Source organism: Podarcis gaigeae (assembly GCF_964106915.1).
Source record: "Podarcis gaigeae genome assembly, chromosome: Z".
Classification (NCBI taxonomy): domain Eukaryota; kingdom Metazoa; phylum Chordata; class Lepidosauria; order Squamata; family Lacertidae; genus Podarcis; species Podarcis gaigeae.
The window spans coordinates 18962206-18981275 of NC_139691.1; the positions used below are offsets into that span (position 1 = coordinate 18962206).

Sequence of the window (19070 nt, forward strand, 5' to 3'; positions counted from 1 at the left end):
CACCAACTTTCTTTTTATAACAATTTATTAAATTTTCGCTGGAAGCGATTGGGGGATCCAAGCAATGCGTTGGTCAGTGGAACCACTGGGCTAAGCTGGTTCAGAGAGGCTGCTGTTGATGGCCTGTGTCTCCTTGAGATGGTCACTATCCGTGGCTGCTTCTTAAGAGCAGAGAAGCAGAGAGACCAGACGCCTCTGCCACCCTCACTTCTGATCGGACGCTGTGCCAATGATGCAACCCCAGAGTCATCCGTGACTGGACCTAACAGTCAGGGGTCCCTTTACCTTTACCTTTTTAATGGGTATATTGCTTTTCATTTGGGTATTTATGTCTCCATGCATCTTTTAGGTTTAGGTTCTCTACCATTTGAAAAAAGGTTTGTGGTAATCTCCCTTTGTTTGATTTTCCCCCTCTTTCTGTTATATCTAATTCCAGTGAGGTGACACCATTGAAATCATCCGTTAAAATAATCTCTTCATTGATGTTCCAACAGTTTTTCCTCAACTGTTTTAAAATATTGTGTCTTATTTCCATTTGGTGCGTAAATTCCTACCACTTATTTTTTCTTTCCCTCTTGTTAATTGCACTCCCAATATTCTGCCTTCGTGATCCAAGCAATGCCTTGATCGATGGAACCGCTGGGCTAAGCTGGCTTGGAGAGGCTGCCTTGAGCTTGGCTCTCTGAAGCACCTTCAGCACCTCTTGCTCTGAAGCAACAGGGACATAGCAGACTTTGGGGGCGTGCTGTTCCTCTGTGCACTGGCTTTCTGGATCTTCAGCTCACAGCCCCTCTTAGTGCACAACACCAGCAGGTCCCGCAGAGACTCATTGTAATTCTCCAGGAAGTTGGCAGTAAACTGGTACTTCCAGCCTTTGGCCTCCATCTTCTGGGCTTTCTTGAAGATCTGCACTGAATGTATCAAATAAATGTTGTAGATGTGGAGAAGCAGTGGGATCTATGCTGCATATGTGGTGAACATGCAAAAAAAAAAATATCAAGGAATTCTGGGATGAAATATATATGGAACTTTAAAAAATGCTTAAGGTTATGTTTATAAAAAAAACCCAAGAGGCTTTCCTTTTCTGAATATTATGTCCTGATATACAAAAAATGTAAGGAAATTATTTTTATATGCGACAGTGGCCGCAATAATTCTAATAGCCGCAAACTTGAAAGGAGGAAAAATACCTTCAAAGTCTAATTCTAATAGCCTCAAACTGGAAAGGAGGAAAAATACCTTCAAAGTCGGAGTGGTAACAAAAGTTAATGGAATACACAGAGCTGGCTAAGCTATCAGAAATAAGAGACCATGCAGACCAAGTATTTTTTAATAAATGGGGTTTATTTAAAAATTACATTAAGGATTGTAATAGCATGAAGTCTTTGGCAGCCTTTGAATAGCTTCTGTAATCCACTGAACAAGTTTAAGAAAGTACAATATCTTGACAAGTACGGTAATTATTGAAAACAGAGAGGAATAGTGTGTTAGATAAATACATATTTAAAGCCATATAGAAATGGCGGCAAGTCATTGGGACCAAAAGAAGACCGTGATAAAGTGTAACATATTGATATTTTTTCTGTTTATTTATTTTTTGTTAGGGATAACTTTGATTTTGTGTTATGTTTCTTTAAGTTCAAAAGTTCAAAAGCAAAAGCATTTTAAAACACACACACAAAATCTGCACTGCGCCGGCTGTGGCAGGGTCCTAAAGATTCACACCAGCTTTCTAAGCATCTGGACAGACTTGTCTAAACAAGAATGTTTTTGGCACGCAACAAAAAGAATACAGTGAAGGTACTTGCTTGATATCAAAGGAGAGGGAGTTCCGAAGTGTAGGTGTTTCTACATGAAGTGTCTTACAAATGCAGAAATGGAATTGTGTGGCACCTGTAGTAGTGCCAGTTCTGCCGACTGAAGCAGTTGAGTAGTCACAACTGCTCCTGACTCGCACAGATGTGTGTCAAGGCCACCGAGTAGGACTGATGCTGCACAGTGTGGTTTGGGGAATATTCTAGTTCTCATGGTTCTGAACAAAAGGGAACCCGGGGCCTTCTGCATGCAAGGTGAATGCTATGCCATTGAGCTACAGCACCTTGCCTAAAAATAAAGTTAAGATTCTAGTCCTTATAGATCTGTGCTTCTCTGATTGAAATTTGCAGGGTGTTAGTGTGCTGAGCCAATACAGCCATTACTCTCAAACTTGTAGATGGAAGGTACGAGAGGCAACCTTTCCCAAACTGAGAGGACTCAATGAGAAGAAGGGGTGTGGGTGGCTTGGCCTGGCTCTGTTCCAGAAGCACCGTAAATCCTCAAGCACATTGATGCTTTTTGAAATGGCTTGACGGTGAACATTTTTCCTTAAGTGCCCTCAAGCCATTTTGGACCACATCTCCCATCAGCTCCCAATACAGCCATCTGCTTTATGGGAGGGACCATGGTCCAAATTCCCTGGAGGGTAGGAGGTTAGCAAAAGGTTGCTCCGTATGAGGCCTGACAGCCTCAAGAAAAGATGCTCAGGTATTTTGTGTGGGGTGTGAGATTTTCCACCAGATGGCAGCAGAACATCAGAAAAGATTTTTAAAACAGAGCTGGAGAAAGGATGAAGGAAGAATCTGATTGTGTTTGATTTGTGACCTCTTCGTACTTTGACTCTTGCAGTGTTGAGTGCAATGTCAATACACTATAAACTCCACAAAGGATATTAAAGTTGGAAAAAGTTTAGAAAAGGGCAACCCAAATGATTAAGGGAGGTGGTGGAGTGACTGCCCCTATGAAAAATGGTTGCAGTGTGTGGGGCTTTTTAGCTTGGGCTAAAGGTGACGAAAAGGTGACACGAGATAAGTTTATAAAATTATGCACGGCCTGGTCAAAGTGGAGAAAAGTTTTTCTTCCTCTTGTGGACATCCAATGATGTTGTACATTGGGAGATTCAGGTCAGATAAATGAAAGTCCTTCTTAGACTATGGTACTGACACAGAAGGCAGCTGTTGACACCAACATGGATGGCTTTGAAGGATAAGGGAAATTCATGCAGTAGGAGAGAGGTGTTGATGGCATCTAACCATGATGGCCAAGCTCTGACCCCCACAGTTGCAGGCAGCAATGTTTCTGAATACAAGTTTCTGGAAGCCACAAAAGGGCAGAGAGCTCTTGTGTTTGGATTGCTTGCTGGTTTCTGGCAGGCAAGTGTTGCTGGACTAGGTGGGTCATTGACTTGATCCAGCAGACACTTCTGATGTTCTGAACGTCAGGGTGGTTTTTTTTAAAACCCCTAATTATATGCAAAGCTGTGCACCAGGTGTGCTTGGCATGGTGGGCCTGTTCTTTTATCTCCCCCATGCAGATAGCTGGGCAGGGTCACCCATATGCTGGTCATTCGATGTCATGATTGGTTGGATGGCCACCTGTCAGGCATGCTTTAGTTGTGATTCCTGCCTTGCAGGGGGCTCAGCTGGATGACCACTGGGGGTCCCTCTGCACCCTACAATTTATGCCTCCAAATCCATAGAAGAGGGCCAGACCCCAAGTTGCACCCTGTACAGTGGTGAGGTGTGATTTTTGTAAGGAGAAGCAGCTATTTAAAAAATGGCAAAACAGTATTTCAAGTGGGGGCTGGTGGCCAAATCCCAAGAGAGGATTCTGGTTTCAGGATCCATCAGAAGGGATGGCTTGAGCCACCTGGAATGTGGTTTGGCCCTTTGCCAAATAATGGCAGGGAAGCTGGAAGTGACCCTTCTCTGTTACCCCCACCCCAAAATGCCATGTGGGGCGAATTAGACTCTTCTCTCCCCCCCTCCCAGCTTCGTCTTGGTTTGAGAGTCGGAAGCTGAAATAAAACACCAAAAGACCTTGTGTTCCAAAAATGTTTAATAAGCACCCTCTTCCCCCACAGAATTCATTTGGCAGCTCTTTGATTTTTATGGGGATGGGGAAAGTACCATGCAGATAAAGGACCCCTCCCCTCAATAAAATTATATTGTCTAACACACATCGTATATAGAATAAATTAGCGAACATATTGAATCTTGGCAGAGATATTCCTGCAGGTGGCTTGATTTCCAGTTTCGACTGGGCTCGGAGATGTGGGAAGGAGTGAAAAGCAACCCCCTCCCCCACTGCTCCTGTCCTCTTCCCTGAAATCAATGGAAGGCCATCTGTCAGGGACGCTTTAGCTGTGAATCCTGCATTGGAGGGGGCTGGGTTAGTTGAACCTTAGGGGCACTCTTCCAACTGTACATTTTTATGAATGTTTCTGGGAGCTTAGAGGTAGACTACCCCTGGTGGTAGAGGCACACTCAACTTTCCACCCCCAGCACCTCTAGGATAACAGCCCCCCTCCAAGAAATGGGCCTTGCTCAGGGCCGCTCCCTTGAGGCGGGACTGCTACAGTTGAAATTGCCCCAATGTCTCGCCCCCCCCCCCAGTGCCTGCGTCCTCACAGCACTAGGGCTCAGTCCAGACCCTGCACGGGGGACCGGTCTTAGCTGGGACTGGGCTGTGCTTCATCTTCTTCGGCTTCCTCTTCACCCAAGGCCAGGTCCACCCTCTGCTCGTCGATGCGCTTGGCCTGGGCCCTCTGAATGAGGCTGAAGAAATCTTCATCTGGCACAGTGGGACCGCGTGGGGTAGCATCGGGGGCTGCGCAGCGCTGGTCATCAATGCGAGAGGACTAGGGATGGGGAGGAGGAATGAGAAGAAGAAGTGAAGAGGGAGACATCACAGAGAGGAGCAGAGAGTCAGGCGGTTTAGGACTGGCTTGGATTAGATGATCCTTGCGGGGGTGGGGTGTCCCTTCAGATCCTACAATATGGGACCGTCTCTCCTGGTATGTCCCATGGAGGACCTTACGGTCTTCAAACAAAAACATCTCGGAGGTCCCGGGCCACAGGGAGTTTAGGCTGGCCTCAACCACAGCCAGGGCCTTTTCGGCCGTGGCCCCAATCTGGTGGAACACTCTGTCACAAAAGACTAGGGCCCTGCGGGACTTGACATCTTTCCGCAGGGCCCGCAAGACAGAGCTGTTCCACCAGGCCTTTGGCCAAGGCACAGCCTTTGGCAATCCTCACAGAACTCTAGCCCAATGGTTGCCATTAATTTGATTTGAACTGATTTTATAATGAACTGATTTTATAATGTTTTATTATTTTACTGTTGTTAGCCGCTCTGAGCCTAGCTTCGGCTGGGGAGGGCGGGATATATATATATATATATATATATATATATATATATATATATGCAGGTTTTGGTGTCCTCGGGTGTCTTCCCGTGTAAAAGTTGGGGTGTCTAGGCGACGTTTCGACGAGGTCTCACTCGTCATCTTCAGGCTGGTGCTTTCGGCTTCTTGTTACTGGAACAGAGCGGGATCTCAATGTTTGAGTTCCTATAAATACTGTAGAGGGGGTGTGGTGTCTAGCCTCCAATGTTCTGGGCAGAGAGGAAGTTCCCAGGCTAGTGTGCCTTTTCTTCTTTTGTTCCTTAATTACTTGAGAGATACCTTGAGTGATTTCTTGAGTGATATCCTGAGTACCACTTAGGTGGGTCATTAGGTGTGGATTAGTTGCTAAAGTCTTTGTGTCTTGACCTCTTGAACTTTGTGAAGAGTTTTCCTGAGAAGATGGCTGTATTGCACTTAGTTGTGCTTTGGCTTGGCTTCGTGTATAGGGGCGAGCTGTGGTTTTGTGGCTTGTGTCAGCCAGATCTGTGTAGGGATTGCAGGGGGGTGCAGCATCCGGAGGTGCCACCATGGATTGGCTACTGGATGGTGTCAGTAATTCATCTGTGGAGAGGGTCTGGGTTTGGGTCTGGTGTGGTTGATTGGTGTTGGCGTTCTGTGTGCCTCTGGATCTGGTGTCAGTTTTTGTGGGGAGGGCTAATTTCCAGATGTCTGGCAAGCGGGATGTGTCGTCACGCTTGTTCATGTTGTGAGGGTGTTTCTCTATCTCGATGGCTTCCATGATTATTCTCTTGTGGTGATGTTCCGTGTTAAAGAGCAATTTGGAATCTGCAAAATTAATTTCGTGTCCTGTTTCTTTCATGTGTTGGAAAAGAGAGGAAGTTTTTTCTTCTTTTTTGACGGCATTCTTGTGTTCTGCGATACGTGCATTTATTCGTCTGTTTGTTTGTCCAATGTACGTGGCTGGGCAGACTTTGCAGGGTATTTCATAGATCCCTTGGTTTTCCAACTGGATTTTATCCTTGGGGTTTCTGAGGATATTGGCTATTTTTTGGTTGGTGCAAAAGGCTGTTTTGATATTGTGTTTATGGAGGATTTTGCTAATTTTATCTGTAGTGCCCTTGATATAAGGAAGGCATGGCCCTCCTTCCTTATATCAAGGGCACTACAGATAAAATTAGCAAAATCCTCCATAAACACAATATCAAAACAGCCTTTTGCACCAACCAAAAAATAGCCAATATCCTCAGAAACCCCAAGGATAAAATCCAGTTGGAAAACCAAGGGATCTATGAAATACCCTGCAAAGTCTGCCCAGCCACGTACATTGGACAAACAAACAGACGAATAAATGCACGTATCGCAGAACACAAGAATGCCGTCAAAAAAGAAGAAAAAACTTCCTCTCTTTTCCAACACATGAAAGAAACAGGACACGAAATTAATTTTGCAGATTCCAAATTGCTCTTTAACACGGAACATCACCACAAGAGAATAATCATGGAAGCCATCGAGATAGAGAAACACCCTCACAACATGAACAAGCGTGACGACACATCCCGCTTGCCAGACATCTGGAAATTAGCCCTCCCCACAAAAACTGACACCAGATCCAGAGGCACACAGAACGCCAACACCAATCAACCACACCAGACCCAAACCCAGACCCTCTCCACAGATGAATTACTGACACCATCCAGTAGCCAATCCATGGTGGCACCTCCGGATGCTGCACCCCCCTGCAATCCCTACACAGATCTGGCTGACACAAGCCACAAAACCACAGCTCGCCCCTATACACGAAGCCAAGCCAAAGCACAACTAAGTGCAATACAGCCATCTTCTCAGGAAAACTCTTCACAAAGTTCAAGAGGTCAAGACACAAAGACTTTAGCAACTAATCCACACCTAATGACCCACCTAAGTGGTACTCAGGATATCACTCAAGAAATCACTCAAGGTATCTCTCAAGTAATTAAGGAACAAAAGAAGAAAAGGCACACTAGCCTGGGAACTTCCTCTCTGCCCAGAACATTGGAGGCTAGACACCACACCCCCTCTACAGTATTTATAGGAACTCAAACATTGAGATCCCGCTCTGTTCCAGTAACAAGAAGCCGAAAGCACCAGCCTGAAGATGACGAGTGAGACCTCGTCGAAACGTCGCCTAGACACCCCAACTTTTACACGGGAAGACACCCGAGGACACCAAAACCTGCATTCCTGTACCCGTGAAAATCTACGAAAGCATATATATATATATATATATATATTTACCTCCAAAGGTGGTGGACTCTCTTTCCTTGGAGGTTTTAAAGCAAATGTTGGGGGTTCTTTAGTTGTGATTCCTGCACTGCAGGTAAAGGTAAAGGGACCCCTGACCATTAGGTCCAGTCGTGACCGACTCTGGGGTTGCGGCACTCATCTCACTTTATTGGCCAAGGGAGCCGGCGTACAGCTTCCGGGTCATGTGGCCAGCAGGACTAAGCCGCTTCTGGCGAACCAGAGCAGCGCATGGAAACACCGTTTACCTTCCCGCCAGAGTGGTACCTATTTATCTACTTGTACTTTGAGGTGCTTTCGAACTGCTAGGTTGGCAGGAGCAGGGACCAAGCAACGGGAGCTCACCCCGTCGCGGGGATTCGAACCACCGACCTTCTGATCGGCATGTCCTAGGCTGGGCTAAATGATCCTTGGGATTATTGTTTATTTATTGCATTTTCTTTCCTCCAATGATCTAAAGGGGACATACGTGGTTTTCCCCCCACCCCACAAAAACCCTGTGAGGTAGGTTGACTGAGAGTGAGGGACTACCTCAACATGGACTTCATGGCCAATGGCAGATTTGAACCCTGATCTCCCAGACTCTAACCACCACGTCACACTGGCGTAGTTAATTTGGGACCAACACTCACTGACGGTCCTTCGGGTCACTTGCTCCCAAGTCATGTTGAACCTTATCAGCAAGGACCAGTAGCTAGTGGAATACTGCCCAGAAATTGCATTGCAGCAGGTTGAGCTAGATGACAAATGGTTTCCCCCCCCCTCCCAATGCTATGATTCTATGCTATAATCTTCTCTGGCTGCCTAGGCCAGCATCCTGTTCTCACAGTGGCCGCCCAAGTGCCTAAATGTGAAACCAGTAAGCAGGATTCCAGTGCAACACCAATTCTCCCTTCCTGTGGTTTCCGGCAGCATTGCTGCCTGTGGCCATGGAGGCAGAGCAGAGTCATTGTGGCGAATAGTCCTCAGCAGCTCTCTTTTAAAGCCATCTAAGTTAGTCATCTCCTGAGCTGGGGTCAAGCCCTGGACATCTTAGGTCTAAGGGACTGCCTGAAACTGTAACATCCTAGTTCCATCACTGAGATCACCTGCAGGAGTGTTGTTGATCGGCTCTTTTTATAGCAACAAGAAACTGAGCATTCAATGTCACAGAGGAGAGGGCTATTGATGGCTGCCAGTCATGATAGCTATGCTCTGTCCGCCACAGTTGGAGGCAGTACTGCTTTTGAATCCCAGTTGCTGACACTCATAGGAGGGTAAAGCGCTTTTGTGCTTTGATCCTCCTTGCCCGTTTCCCAACAGAGGCATCTGTTAGCCACTGTGAGAACAGGATGCTGGCCTAGGTGGGCCATTGGCCTGATCTAGAAATGCTTTTGTGACATTCTTAGAAGCCTCCAGGTCCAGAGGCAGTCTATCGGGACTCCTAGATCCTAAGCAGCATTTGGTGACAGTGAGAACAGGATGCTGGCCTAGATGGCCCATTGGCCTGATCCAGTAGGCTCTTCTTATGTTCCTATGTCATCTGCCCTGCCCTCTGGAATACTGTCCCCTTTTGTTTGGCCTATGCAAGCAATTGAGAATACATCTTTTCCTCATAATGGTCAGATTCTTTCTGATTTTAAAGTTTCACATGAGTTTGCGTTTATGCACTCAGACATTTAAAAATGTATCGTGGTATAGATATTTTTAAATCAATGGATGCTTTAGCGATGATTCCTGCATTGTCTGGAATGACTCTTGACTAGATGACTAGATGACTCTTGGGGTACCTTCCAACTCTGCTATTCACTTGAGTTTGCAATTCAGTGGTTCTATGGACCAGTGCTCTGAACAGGACCCCTTCAGAGCTGGATGAGTACCCTTCCACAACTTCAACCCTCCCCAAAAAAGAACAGAGCAAAAAAATAAGCCCCAAGATTTTCAAAAGCCGGGAACTGACAGTTTCTGAAGTGGGTTTAATGATGTCAAGTGATTAGCCATGCTCAAAACATACCTGGCACTTCATGAGCATGTTGAAGAACTCGTCGCCTGGCTCCTGCTGTGTGCTGCCTTCCCTGCGGAGGTGGCTGAGGTTGTTGGGGGTAATGCGCAGCCCTGGCAGGCTGCCCACGCTGGCCCGCTGGTCGTCCAGCCGCCGGCTCTGGGAGCTGGCGATGAGGTCGAAGAGCTCCTCAGTCTGTGGGGAGGCCATTGAGGACTGGGCTGCCAGTGCAGGAAGAAAGAAATGTTATTGCAGAAACAGAATAGATGATTCCCAGGGTCTCCACCTAGTCCAACCGCTTGCAAATCAGGAAACTCAGATGAAGTGTCCCTGGCAGGTAGCCACCCAGCCTCTGCTTTAAGATCTCCAATGAAGAAAATAATAATCATAACCATAATAGTTTAGTTGGAAAGCTCAGTTTCCATTCCTTCCTTCTGCAGATGCAGCCTAGAACTGCATTAGCTTTTTTTGCTGCTGCATCACACTGTTGACTCATGTCAAGTTTGTGGTTTACTAAGATCCCTGGATCCCTTTTCACATCCACTGCTGTCAAGCCAGGTGTCCCCCAATCTGACATTTGATCTCACTGAATCTGCAGAATCTGACATTTGATCTCACTGAAATTCATTCTATCTTCTGTGGTACAGTGGAACCTCAGGTTACGTACTGTTCTCCTTAACGAATGCTTTGGGTAATGAGCTCCGCTAACCCAGAAATAGATGCCCCTAGTTGCAAACTTTGCCCCAGGATGCGAGCGGAAGTCATGCGCCAGCAGCGGGAGGCCCCATTAGCGAAAGTGCGCCTCATGTTAAGAACGGTTTTGGCTTAAGAACGGACCTCCGGAACGAATTAAGTTAGTAACTGGAGGTACCACTGTATTAGCCTCCCCTCTCAGTTTAGCATCATCTGCAAATACAGTGTGCATCCCCCTCAATTCCTACTTCTAAGTCATTTATAAAGATTTTTTTTAAAAAATTACTTACAGTATAACTGAGTACATTAAAAAGCAGAACCCTGGGGAGACCCTGGTTGGACTAGATGACTCTTAGAGTCCCTCCCAACACTGTGAATTCAGGATTCATTGGAGGTTTTTAAGCAGAGGTTGGAAGGGCACCTATCAGGGATTCTTTAGTTGTGATTCTTGCATTGCTGGAGGCTGGGCTGGATGACTGCTGGCAAATTGTAGAGCAGTGATTAGAAATTATTCCAGGTTGCTTGCTCTGAAGTAATTGAGGATTTTATCAGCAAATACCAGCATCTTGTGGAACACACTGCTCAGAATTAGTCCCAGCAACAACCCTTGCTCAGCAGCTTGCAATACACATAGATACTCTGCAGAACTCCTGGCATAAGATGTGCCCGCTAGCTTAGATAGATGTGTGAACAGAGTCGGTTGGGGGGGTGGGATGGATGGTGGTCACTGGATTGAGCACTTTTTTTCTGGGGGACAGGAGGCAGGCAGGTGGGAGGATTCCTTACTTCTGAATGGGGTAACTGTGCCCCTGAAGGACCAGGTGTGATGCCTGGAGGCCATTTTGGTCTCACAGCTGTCCATAGAAGCACTGGTTAATTCTGTGCCCAGGGCGGCTGTTTACCAGCTCCATCTGGTACGCAGGCTCAGACCCTACTTGCCTGTGTACTGTCTTCCAGAGTGGTAAATGCCCTGGTTATCTCCCCCCCCCCCACACTTTGGACTACTGCAATGCCCTCTATGTGGGGCTACCTTTGAAGGTGACTTGGAAAGTACAACTAAACCAAAATGCGGCTGCCAGACTGGTGACTGGGAGCAGCTGCTGGGACCATTTAACAATGGTTCTAAAATATCTACATTGGTTCCCAGTACATTTCTAAGCACAATTAGAAGTGTTGGCCATTGACCTAAAATGGCCTCAGCCCTGTATACCTGAAGGAGCATCTCTACCTCCATTATCCAGTCCAGACACTGAGGTCCTCCTCTGAGGACCTTCTGGCAGTTCCCTTATTGTGAGAGGTGAAGTTACAGGGAACCAATCAGAGGACCTTCTCAGTAGTTGCGCTCCCCCTGTGGAATGCCCCCCCTTCAAATGTCAAGGTTGGCTACTGTGAGAAGAGGATGCTCGACTAGATGGGTCCCTCAGTGCTTTTGTATGTGTCCAAATACTTTGAAGGAAGCAGGAGGAGGTGTGGGCCCTGTGGAGGAAAACAAGAGCCCCCAGGGGCGCTCCCGCATCAGCAGGGACGACAAGAAGCTCTCCTTCTATTTTTAGGAGCAAGAGAGCCTCGCTCAACCCCGCTCCTTGTCATAACACAGCCTGACCTTTTCAACACTGCCTCCTGCCTGCCTCGCAGCTTTGGCGCTCTGCCTGCATCTCCTGTGCCTGGTTTTTTCCGGAGCTTCCTCTCTTGATCCATGTACACAAACCCCTGCTTAATATTTTGATGCAAGGAAGTGTTGACTTTGAACTCGCAGGCATCCAACGAAGGTGAATGTTGAGATGTTTCATTTTGCAGCACAGAATTAATCTGCGGAACTGCCTCCTACAGGAGGCAGTGATGGCCACCTACTTGGACTGCTTTAGGAGGAGGAGAAGGCTATTGATGGCTACTAGCCAAGATGGCTATGCTCTGCCTCCACAGTTGGGGGCAGTAAACGCTTCTTGATTATACTAGTTGCTAGAAACCCCAGGAGGGGAGAGTGCTCTTGCATGTGGGTTTCCCTTTAGGGTATCTCGCTGGCCATTGTGAGAACAGGATATTTGGCCTGATCCCGCTGCAGGGCTTATCTTATGGGCAGATAAAAGGATAGACGTATTAATGCAGCACAGAGTTCAGAATGTTTTCATATAAGTTGGTGGTCATCATGGTCTCTTATGGGAGGGAGTTCCACAAACTAACGCTGTGCTGCATGAATTTCTTTTTTCTGCCATGAACCCTCCAACATCTAGCTTCATTGATAGCCCTCTCCTCCATGAATGCGTCTAATTATTTTTTAAAGCCCTTCAAGTTGGTGACCCTCAATGGTACCTGCAGGAAGAATTTCCGCAGATTAACAGTGCTGCATGAAGATATCCTTCCTTTTATCTGCCCTTATTTAAGACAGATGGGGACACATATCTAGCCCAGCACAGCAAGGGCCCTGGGAGCAGCTCAACAAAAGCTTACAGGTCCTCTCCTCCAGGGCAGGCACCAGGGTGGCCACTGTAGCTTCTTCGGCCTCCTTCTGGCCTTCCTCCAAGGGACAGCGTTGGTCATCCATCCGGTTGCTCTGGAATTTGCTCAGCAGCTCAAAGAAGCACTCCTCGTCTGAAGGCGCCCGCTTTATTTTCTGCAAAGAAGAAATAATAATAGTTTTTTCCAGTCTCAATTTCCCACCATATTTAAAGTGGATCATCAAAACCAGAACTCAGCTGTCTAAATGCATCCCAGTTCCTACATGCTCTTCAAAATCAGATGGCAAGATTACATATATATACATATTACATATTACATAGTAGTATTATAGTATTAATAGTATTAATATCATTAAAACACTGGATTATTATAATGCACTCTATGTGGAGCTTCCCTTGTCACTTGGAATCTGGCACAGTAGGACAACAGGAAATGAGACAAAGATTTGACAATGCTCCTGCAAAAATCTGTTATTATCTGCTTACAAGAAACTTGGCTATAGCATATCAGCCCCTTGCATTTACAGGGATGCTCCCAGGAAAGTCTTCCATCAGTTAAGAAGCAATTAAAGGGATGAGGAAGTGAGGGTTGGACCACTCCCCCTGACCACTCACTGAATTAAGCTGGGGAAATCAGCGCTGTGGAGTCTGGTCTCCTTTGTGAATATTTCCTGCCATTACAGATTATTGCAGTGGCAGAAGGCCCATTTTTCCGCATTAATATTTAGCTGTGGTGGCTAAGATTTGGAGGGATCCAACAACTCTTATAGCTCAAATAAGTGTGGGGTGCCCAAATTCTACTATTCAGGGATTTTAACGTCAGCATCTGGATGGTTCAGAGAGAATTCTAGTACCACAAAGGCTAGACCTGGAGGATATTCCCCCGCCCCTTCCCTCACACTTCTATGGACAAGAGAGTCAACCCTCAAGGCCGGATACTCCTAGAATGTGTGTGTGTGTGTGTGTGTTTCTGCATGACTTTTTAAATATTAGATGCATGTCTAGCGGATGCTTCAAATGGCCAACTTACTTTTCTACACAATAAGGGAGGAAGTCTCATAGACTACTTCATAGCTTCACCACTTTTCAGCTTGGTGAAATCAATAGATGTCCTGGTAAGAACTGAAAGCGACCGTTTTCCACTTTCAATTATCTTAGCCCCTGTCCTGCACTGCCTGCTCCCTGTAGAACTCACGTGCAGCTGGCAAATCTTTGGGAATGATGAGAGTGAAATGGTATTTGAAGGTGAATGACGATATACATAGGATTCTGGCGACATTGTCTTATGAACAATTTAACAAATATGGTCTCGGATTTTCTGTATGTTAATACAGTCATCAGATGCTATCTGATCAATCCCAGTGCTACAAGTGGTATACAGGGAAACTAAAGAAGCTGAGTTGATGGGCAATGCAAGGAGAAAAAACAAGATCTTTTATGAGCTATCATGTTGTTGCTTTTTTGTTGTTTTTTTGGGGGGAGAACATTCTGAAATTAATAAGGGAAATATAAGTTAGATAAGAGTGGCATATAAGAAAATCCTAAAGAATAAAAAAGTGAATTTTGTGACATGACAGTGGCAAGAATTAGGGCTGGCAGTGTCTGAGCAATGGGAGCATAAATTATGGGACCTAGTGGCTCAGTGAATGAACCAGACAAGATCAACCTTAGATGCCACTATCAGCATGGCACTGATGGTTTTCAGTACATATTACAGTGGTACCTTGGGTTAAGTACTTAATTCGTTCAGGAGGTCCGTACTTAACCTGAAACTGTTTTTAACCTGAAGCACCACTTTAGCTAATGGGGCCTCCTGCTGCCGCCGGAGCACAATTTCTGTTCTCATCCTGAATAATAATAATAATAAAAATAAATTTTATTTATATCCTGCCCTCCCCAGCCGAAGCTGGGCTCAGGGCGGCTAAGAACAATAAAACAGTACAAAAGTACAGCACAAACAACATTCTAAAATCATTCATTATAAAATTAATTAAATTCAAGCCACTGGCCACCATTGGGCCAGAGCTCCGTGAAGATTGCCAAGGGAGGGAGTCAGGCTGTGCCCTGGCCAAAGGCCTGGCGGAACAGCTCTGTCTTGCAGGCCCTGCGGAAAGATGTCAAGTCCCACAGGGCCCTAGTCTCTTGAGACAGAGTGTTCCACCAGATCGGAGCTACAGCCGAAAAAGCCCTGGCTCTAGTTGAGGCTAGCCTAACTTCTCTGGGGCCTGGGACCTTCAAGATGTTTTTATTTGAAGACCACAAGTTTTTCTGTGGGGCATACCAGGAGAGGCGGTCCCGTAGGTACGAGGGTCCTAGGCCGTATAGGGCTTTAAAGGTTAAAACCAGCACCTTAAACCTTATCCTGTACTCCACCGGGAGCCAGTGCAGCTGGTATAGCACCGGATGAATGTGATCTCGCAGCGAAGACCCTGCAAAGTTCTTAACCAGAAAGCACTATTTCTGGGTTAGCGGAGTGTGTAACCTGAAGCGTATGTAACCTGAAGTGTATGTAACCCATGGTACCACTGTATAAGCAGGAAGACACTTAATTTGCAAGATGTTGAGGTGAGAAGCAGGCAGGAAAATTTGGGATAAATTCAAAAGCAAAATAAAACTAGCTGCTCATCTCAATGTACCCCTCCCCTCCCCATTGGCATACATTGACCAAGAAAGCGCTGATGTTATGCACTCACACCATGGGGCATTCTCACGCCATGTGCGCATGTGGCTTGTGTGAGTGGCACCAGCACACCCTGCAGCATGTGCGAGTGAGGTGAGCATGTCGTGTGGAGTCACGCAATTTTGAGGGTGCCCTTCCCTCAAAAATTTGAGGTAGCCCTCAGCCCCCCCCCCCCGATGGTGTTCCTGCTCTGTGCATTTGAGTCATTCCCTCTAGCTGCTTCCTTCTTGTAGTTCCCTGCCCTTTAGCAGGTTTCTGGAGGACCACCTCAGTTTCCTGTGCATCAATGAAGCTATTATTCCCAGTACCAGGTATTCCCCTGTGGTTTGTAATATTGTTTCCCCACCACCCTCAGGATTTGGTTTAAAGCAATCCTGATCAGGTTTGCGAGACGATTAGCAAACACATCCTTGCCAACCAATGTCAGGTGCGATCCATCTCTGGCAGCAAGTTCTTCCTCAAGGAAGCAGAGACCATGGACCAGGAAGCCAAACCTTCCCTGGCGACAGCACCTGCGCAGCTGGTGGTTTACTTCCAGTATTTTCCTCTTTCTTCCTGGGCCATGACCTCCAACAGGAAGGAGTGATGGAAAAACCACCTATGCTCAAAAGTCCTTCAGCTTCCTGCCCAGACTCTCATAGTCCCTTTGCTGTATGTTGAAGTCTGTGTCTGGCAGTGTCATTTGTACCCCCTATGAATCAAAAGGAAGGTGAGTTGTGGTCAGCTTGGCAACTTTTCGGCCCTGTTGTTAACCTTTGTACCTGGAAGATAGCACAACTCCCGGGACATCATGTCGCTTCTGTACACTGCTGTCTCGGTCCTCCTCATTAGGGAGTCACCTACCACTACCCTAAATCTGCCTCTGCTATCACCCTCTTCCCACTGGCTGTGGGAATCATCTTTCAATAGTAGATCTCCCCCCCTTGGGTGGCAAGGAGGAGAATTTTTTTTATTTTCTCTCTTAATTCCTGATCAGCCTTCAGGCAGCTCAAAAGGCCAGATTCCTCCACTGGGTGGCTAATTCCGATGCTGCCCTAAATAGAAGGCAAGTGAATGTGTGTGTTTCATTTTCTCCCTTCAGCATTGCTAGAAGACGAATTATTTCCCTGTGTTTAGCAAGCTGTGCTGTTAACCCAGTCCCTGCTGGTTTGGGAAATCTCTGGCTTCTGGGGTAGAGTAAGGTTACCAGACGTCCCCGTTTGCTGGGGACAGTCCCCGGATTTACAAATCAATCCCCTGACAAAAGCCATTGAAGGTGAAAAGTGTCCCTGGATTCATTGAAAAAAATCTGGTAACCTTAGGGTAGTGTCTATGATCCCAGTTAAGAACTATGGAATTCCCACGGGAGACAGTGATGGCCACCAACTTGGATGGCTTTAAAACAACATTAGACAAATCCATGGAAAAGAGAGAGCTATTGAGTTGTTAAAAACCATGGGTGTGTGTGTGAGGGCTGTTGTGCTTGGGTACTGCTTGAGGGATTTCTACAGGCATCAGGTTGGCCGCTGTGAGAAGAGGATGCTAAGCTGGATGGGCCAGTGGCTGGATGCAGCAAGCTTTTCTTATGCTTTTTATGCAATAACTCCCTCCCTCCCTCTTTTGTTCTGATGGTTCCCGGAGAGGGACCCAGGTTTAAAGACCACTTGTGTATCTCTTGAGCAACCCCCACCCCAAAAAGACCCTCTGCAGAAGGATATTGACAAGCTGGAAAGGTGTGCAGAGGAAGGTGACAGAGATGATGGAGGGTCTCTGGAAACCAAGCCTGATGAGGAATGGTTGAGGGAGATGGGGATGTTTAGCCTGGATATGAGGACACTGAGAGGAGACATGAGATCCACCTTCAAATATCTGAAGGGTTGCCACCTGGAAGATGGAGGCAGCTTGTTCATGACCGGAACCTGAAGCTTCAGATGACAAGAAAGGAACATTAGGAAGAAGTTCCTGAGGGCAGGAGCTGTTCCGACAGAGGGAGTCCCTTGGTACAGACTCCTTCGGAAGGCGGTGGACTTTCCTTCCTTGGAAGCTTTTAAGCAGAGGTTGGGTGGCTGTCTGCCAGGGATGCTTTAGCTGTGATTTCTGCACTGCAGGGAGTTGGACTAGATGACCCTTGGGAGTCCTTTCCAACTCTACGATTCTATTGTTCCTGTGGGGCAGAGTGTGTATGCATACAATAACGGATCCATGCAGCTGCTTGCATTTTTGGCCATTTCTTTGGGCGTTAAGCTGTCAGGAAGAGCTCTGGGGCTTCCCTGCATACAGGGAGGCTGGGATAAAAATAACCCGGCTGTCTGGCAAAAGGTGCTCATTTGGGTCAACCACCGATGGCTTTGCTCTGAAGAGCTGTAATTTGGGGACATTTGCACAGCTGTGTTGGTGTTTGCTGTTGTCCCCATTGTCACAGAGTCCTAGAATTGTAGAGTTGGGAAGGACCCCAAGGGTCATCCAGCCGAAGCTCCTGCAATGCAGGAATCGCAGCAGGTCTGTGCCCATGGTGGGTTGGGGGTAGAAGGATGAGAAATGAAATGCCCCAAATGCCCAGAAGAGAATCTGTGCTCCTTTTTTCTCTCTGTGGCAAAGTCTGGGAGAGCAGGAATGGGGCAGAATTGCAGCATGGCAGGGGGAGGTTGAGAAATGGAAATTGTGAGCTTCACAACTGAAGTATTACTATTAATTATTATTATTTATTATATCCTTCCATGGATGTTTTGAAATGGAGGGCAGGTGGCCTTTTGTCAGGGATTCTTCAGCTGGGATTCCTACACTGCAGGGATGTAGAGTAGATATTTGTCCAGGACAAGCCCAAAGAAGCCTCCTGTGTGACCTGGGGACTAACTATCATGGTTGGCCTGGGCAGGTGACTGGCCACCCACTGCACTGGGGCAACAACCCCTGCTGCCAACCACCCATAGCTGTCAACTTTCCCCTTTACTTGCGAGGAATCCTATTCGGAATAAAGGAATTTCCCTTAAAAAAAGGTAAACGTTGACAGGTATGCCACCACCTACTGAGCAGGAACACCCAACTTATTTCTCTTTCCTTCTATTTTTGCTTTTTCTTGAGCCTGGCGGAAAACTATGTGCAGGTCAAAAAGAATCCCACAGTCCTAGAGTATGCCTGGGTCTAAAGCAGCTTCTGTCAGGCTGGTTCTCTGTAAACAACACTTTCCCCTACAAATTGCACCAGCCCCAGGGTCATCTGATAGCTGCGCTGCCTGGCAGCTGGTGGGCATTGTAGTCCAACGCATCTGGAGAGCAGGAGGAGGTCTTGCAAGTTTGCAAAACATCCTTCTTCTGAGCCCAGTTAAGCCTCATGCCCCACTAGGAGTTAAGTTGTTGTGCTGCCTATTCCAATTCCATCCTCCTCCAATGGCATCACCTGCTGATTATAAATACTCATTCCTAGGAGTGAGTTTCCCCCACACTTCGCCTCCTGCAGCCCCCACAAGTATTTAAAGTTAGCTGCCGGCCTTATGGCACTTAAAACAGAAAGCCGACTCAAGAAAAGGGTGAGAATGAGATTAAATTGCCTTTGTTCTTTGAGGACGGGAAGGAATCTAGAAGGAAAGGAAGGTCAGCTCTCCTTCTTTGGTGGTTTTTAAGCAGAGGATGGATCGACAGCTGTGAGGAATGGTTTTAGTTGAGATTCCTGCATTAGGTGACCCTTGGGGTCCTTTCTAATTCTGTGATTCTGGTGAATCAACCCTTCTTCTCCGTGTTAGAATCTGAAAGTTTAGAATTATTCAGTTCTGAATAGCAGAACTGTAACAATCTGCATGAACCCCAGAAGAGTCCCTGATGG

At 46.7% G+C, this 19070-nt stretch overlaps 1 protein-coding gene across 3 annotated transcripts in view; it reads right to left on the reverse strand.

The window, feature by feature from the left end:
• Positions 1-3855: 3855 nt before the first annotated feature.
• Positions 3856-19070, reverse strand: part of GPSM1 (G protein signaling modulator 1) — a 61849-nt gene continuing 46634 nt past the window's right edge. For all 3 annotated transcript variants that reach the window (XM_083722264.1, XM_083722265.1, XM_083722266.1), the window contains 3 exons: positions 12585-12747; positions 9456-9664; positions 3856-4675 (listed from right to left, as the gene is read on the reverse strand). In XM_083722264.1, coding sequence (XP_083578390.1) covers positions 4487-4675; positions 9456-9664; positions 12585-12747 — 561 coding nt within the window. In that variant the 3' untranslated portion in view covers positions 3856-4486. The remainder of the gene's footprint in view (positions 4676-9455; positions 9665-12584; positions 12748-19070) is intronic.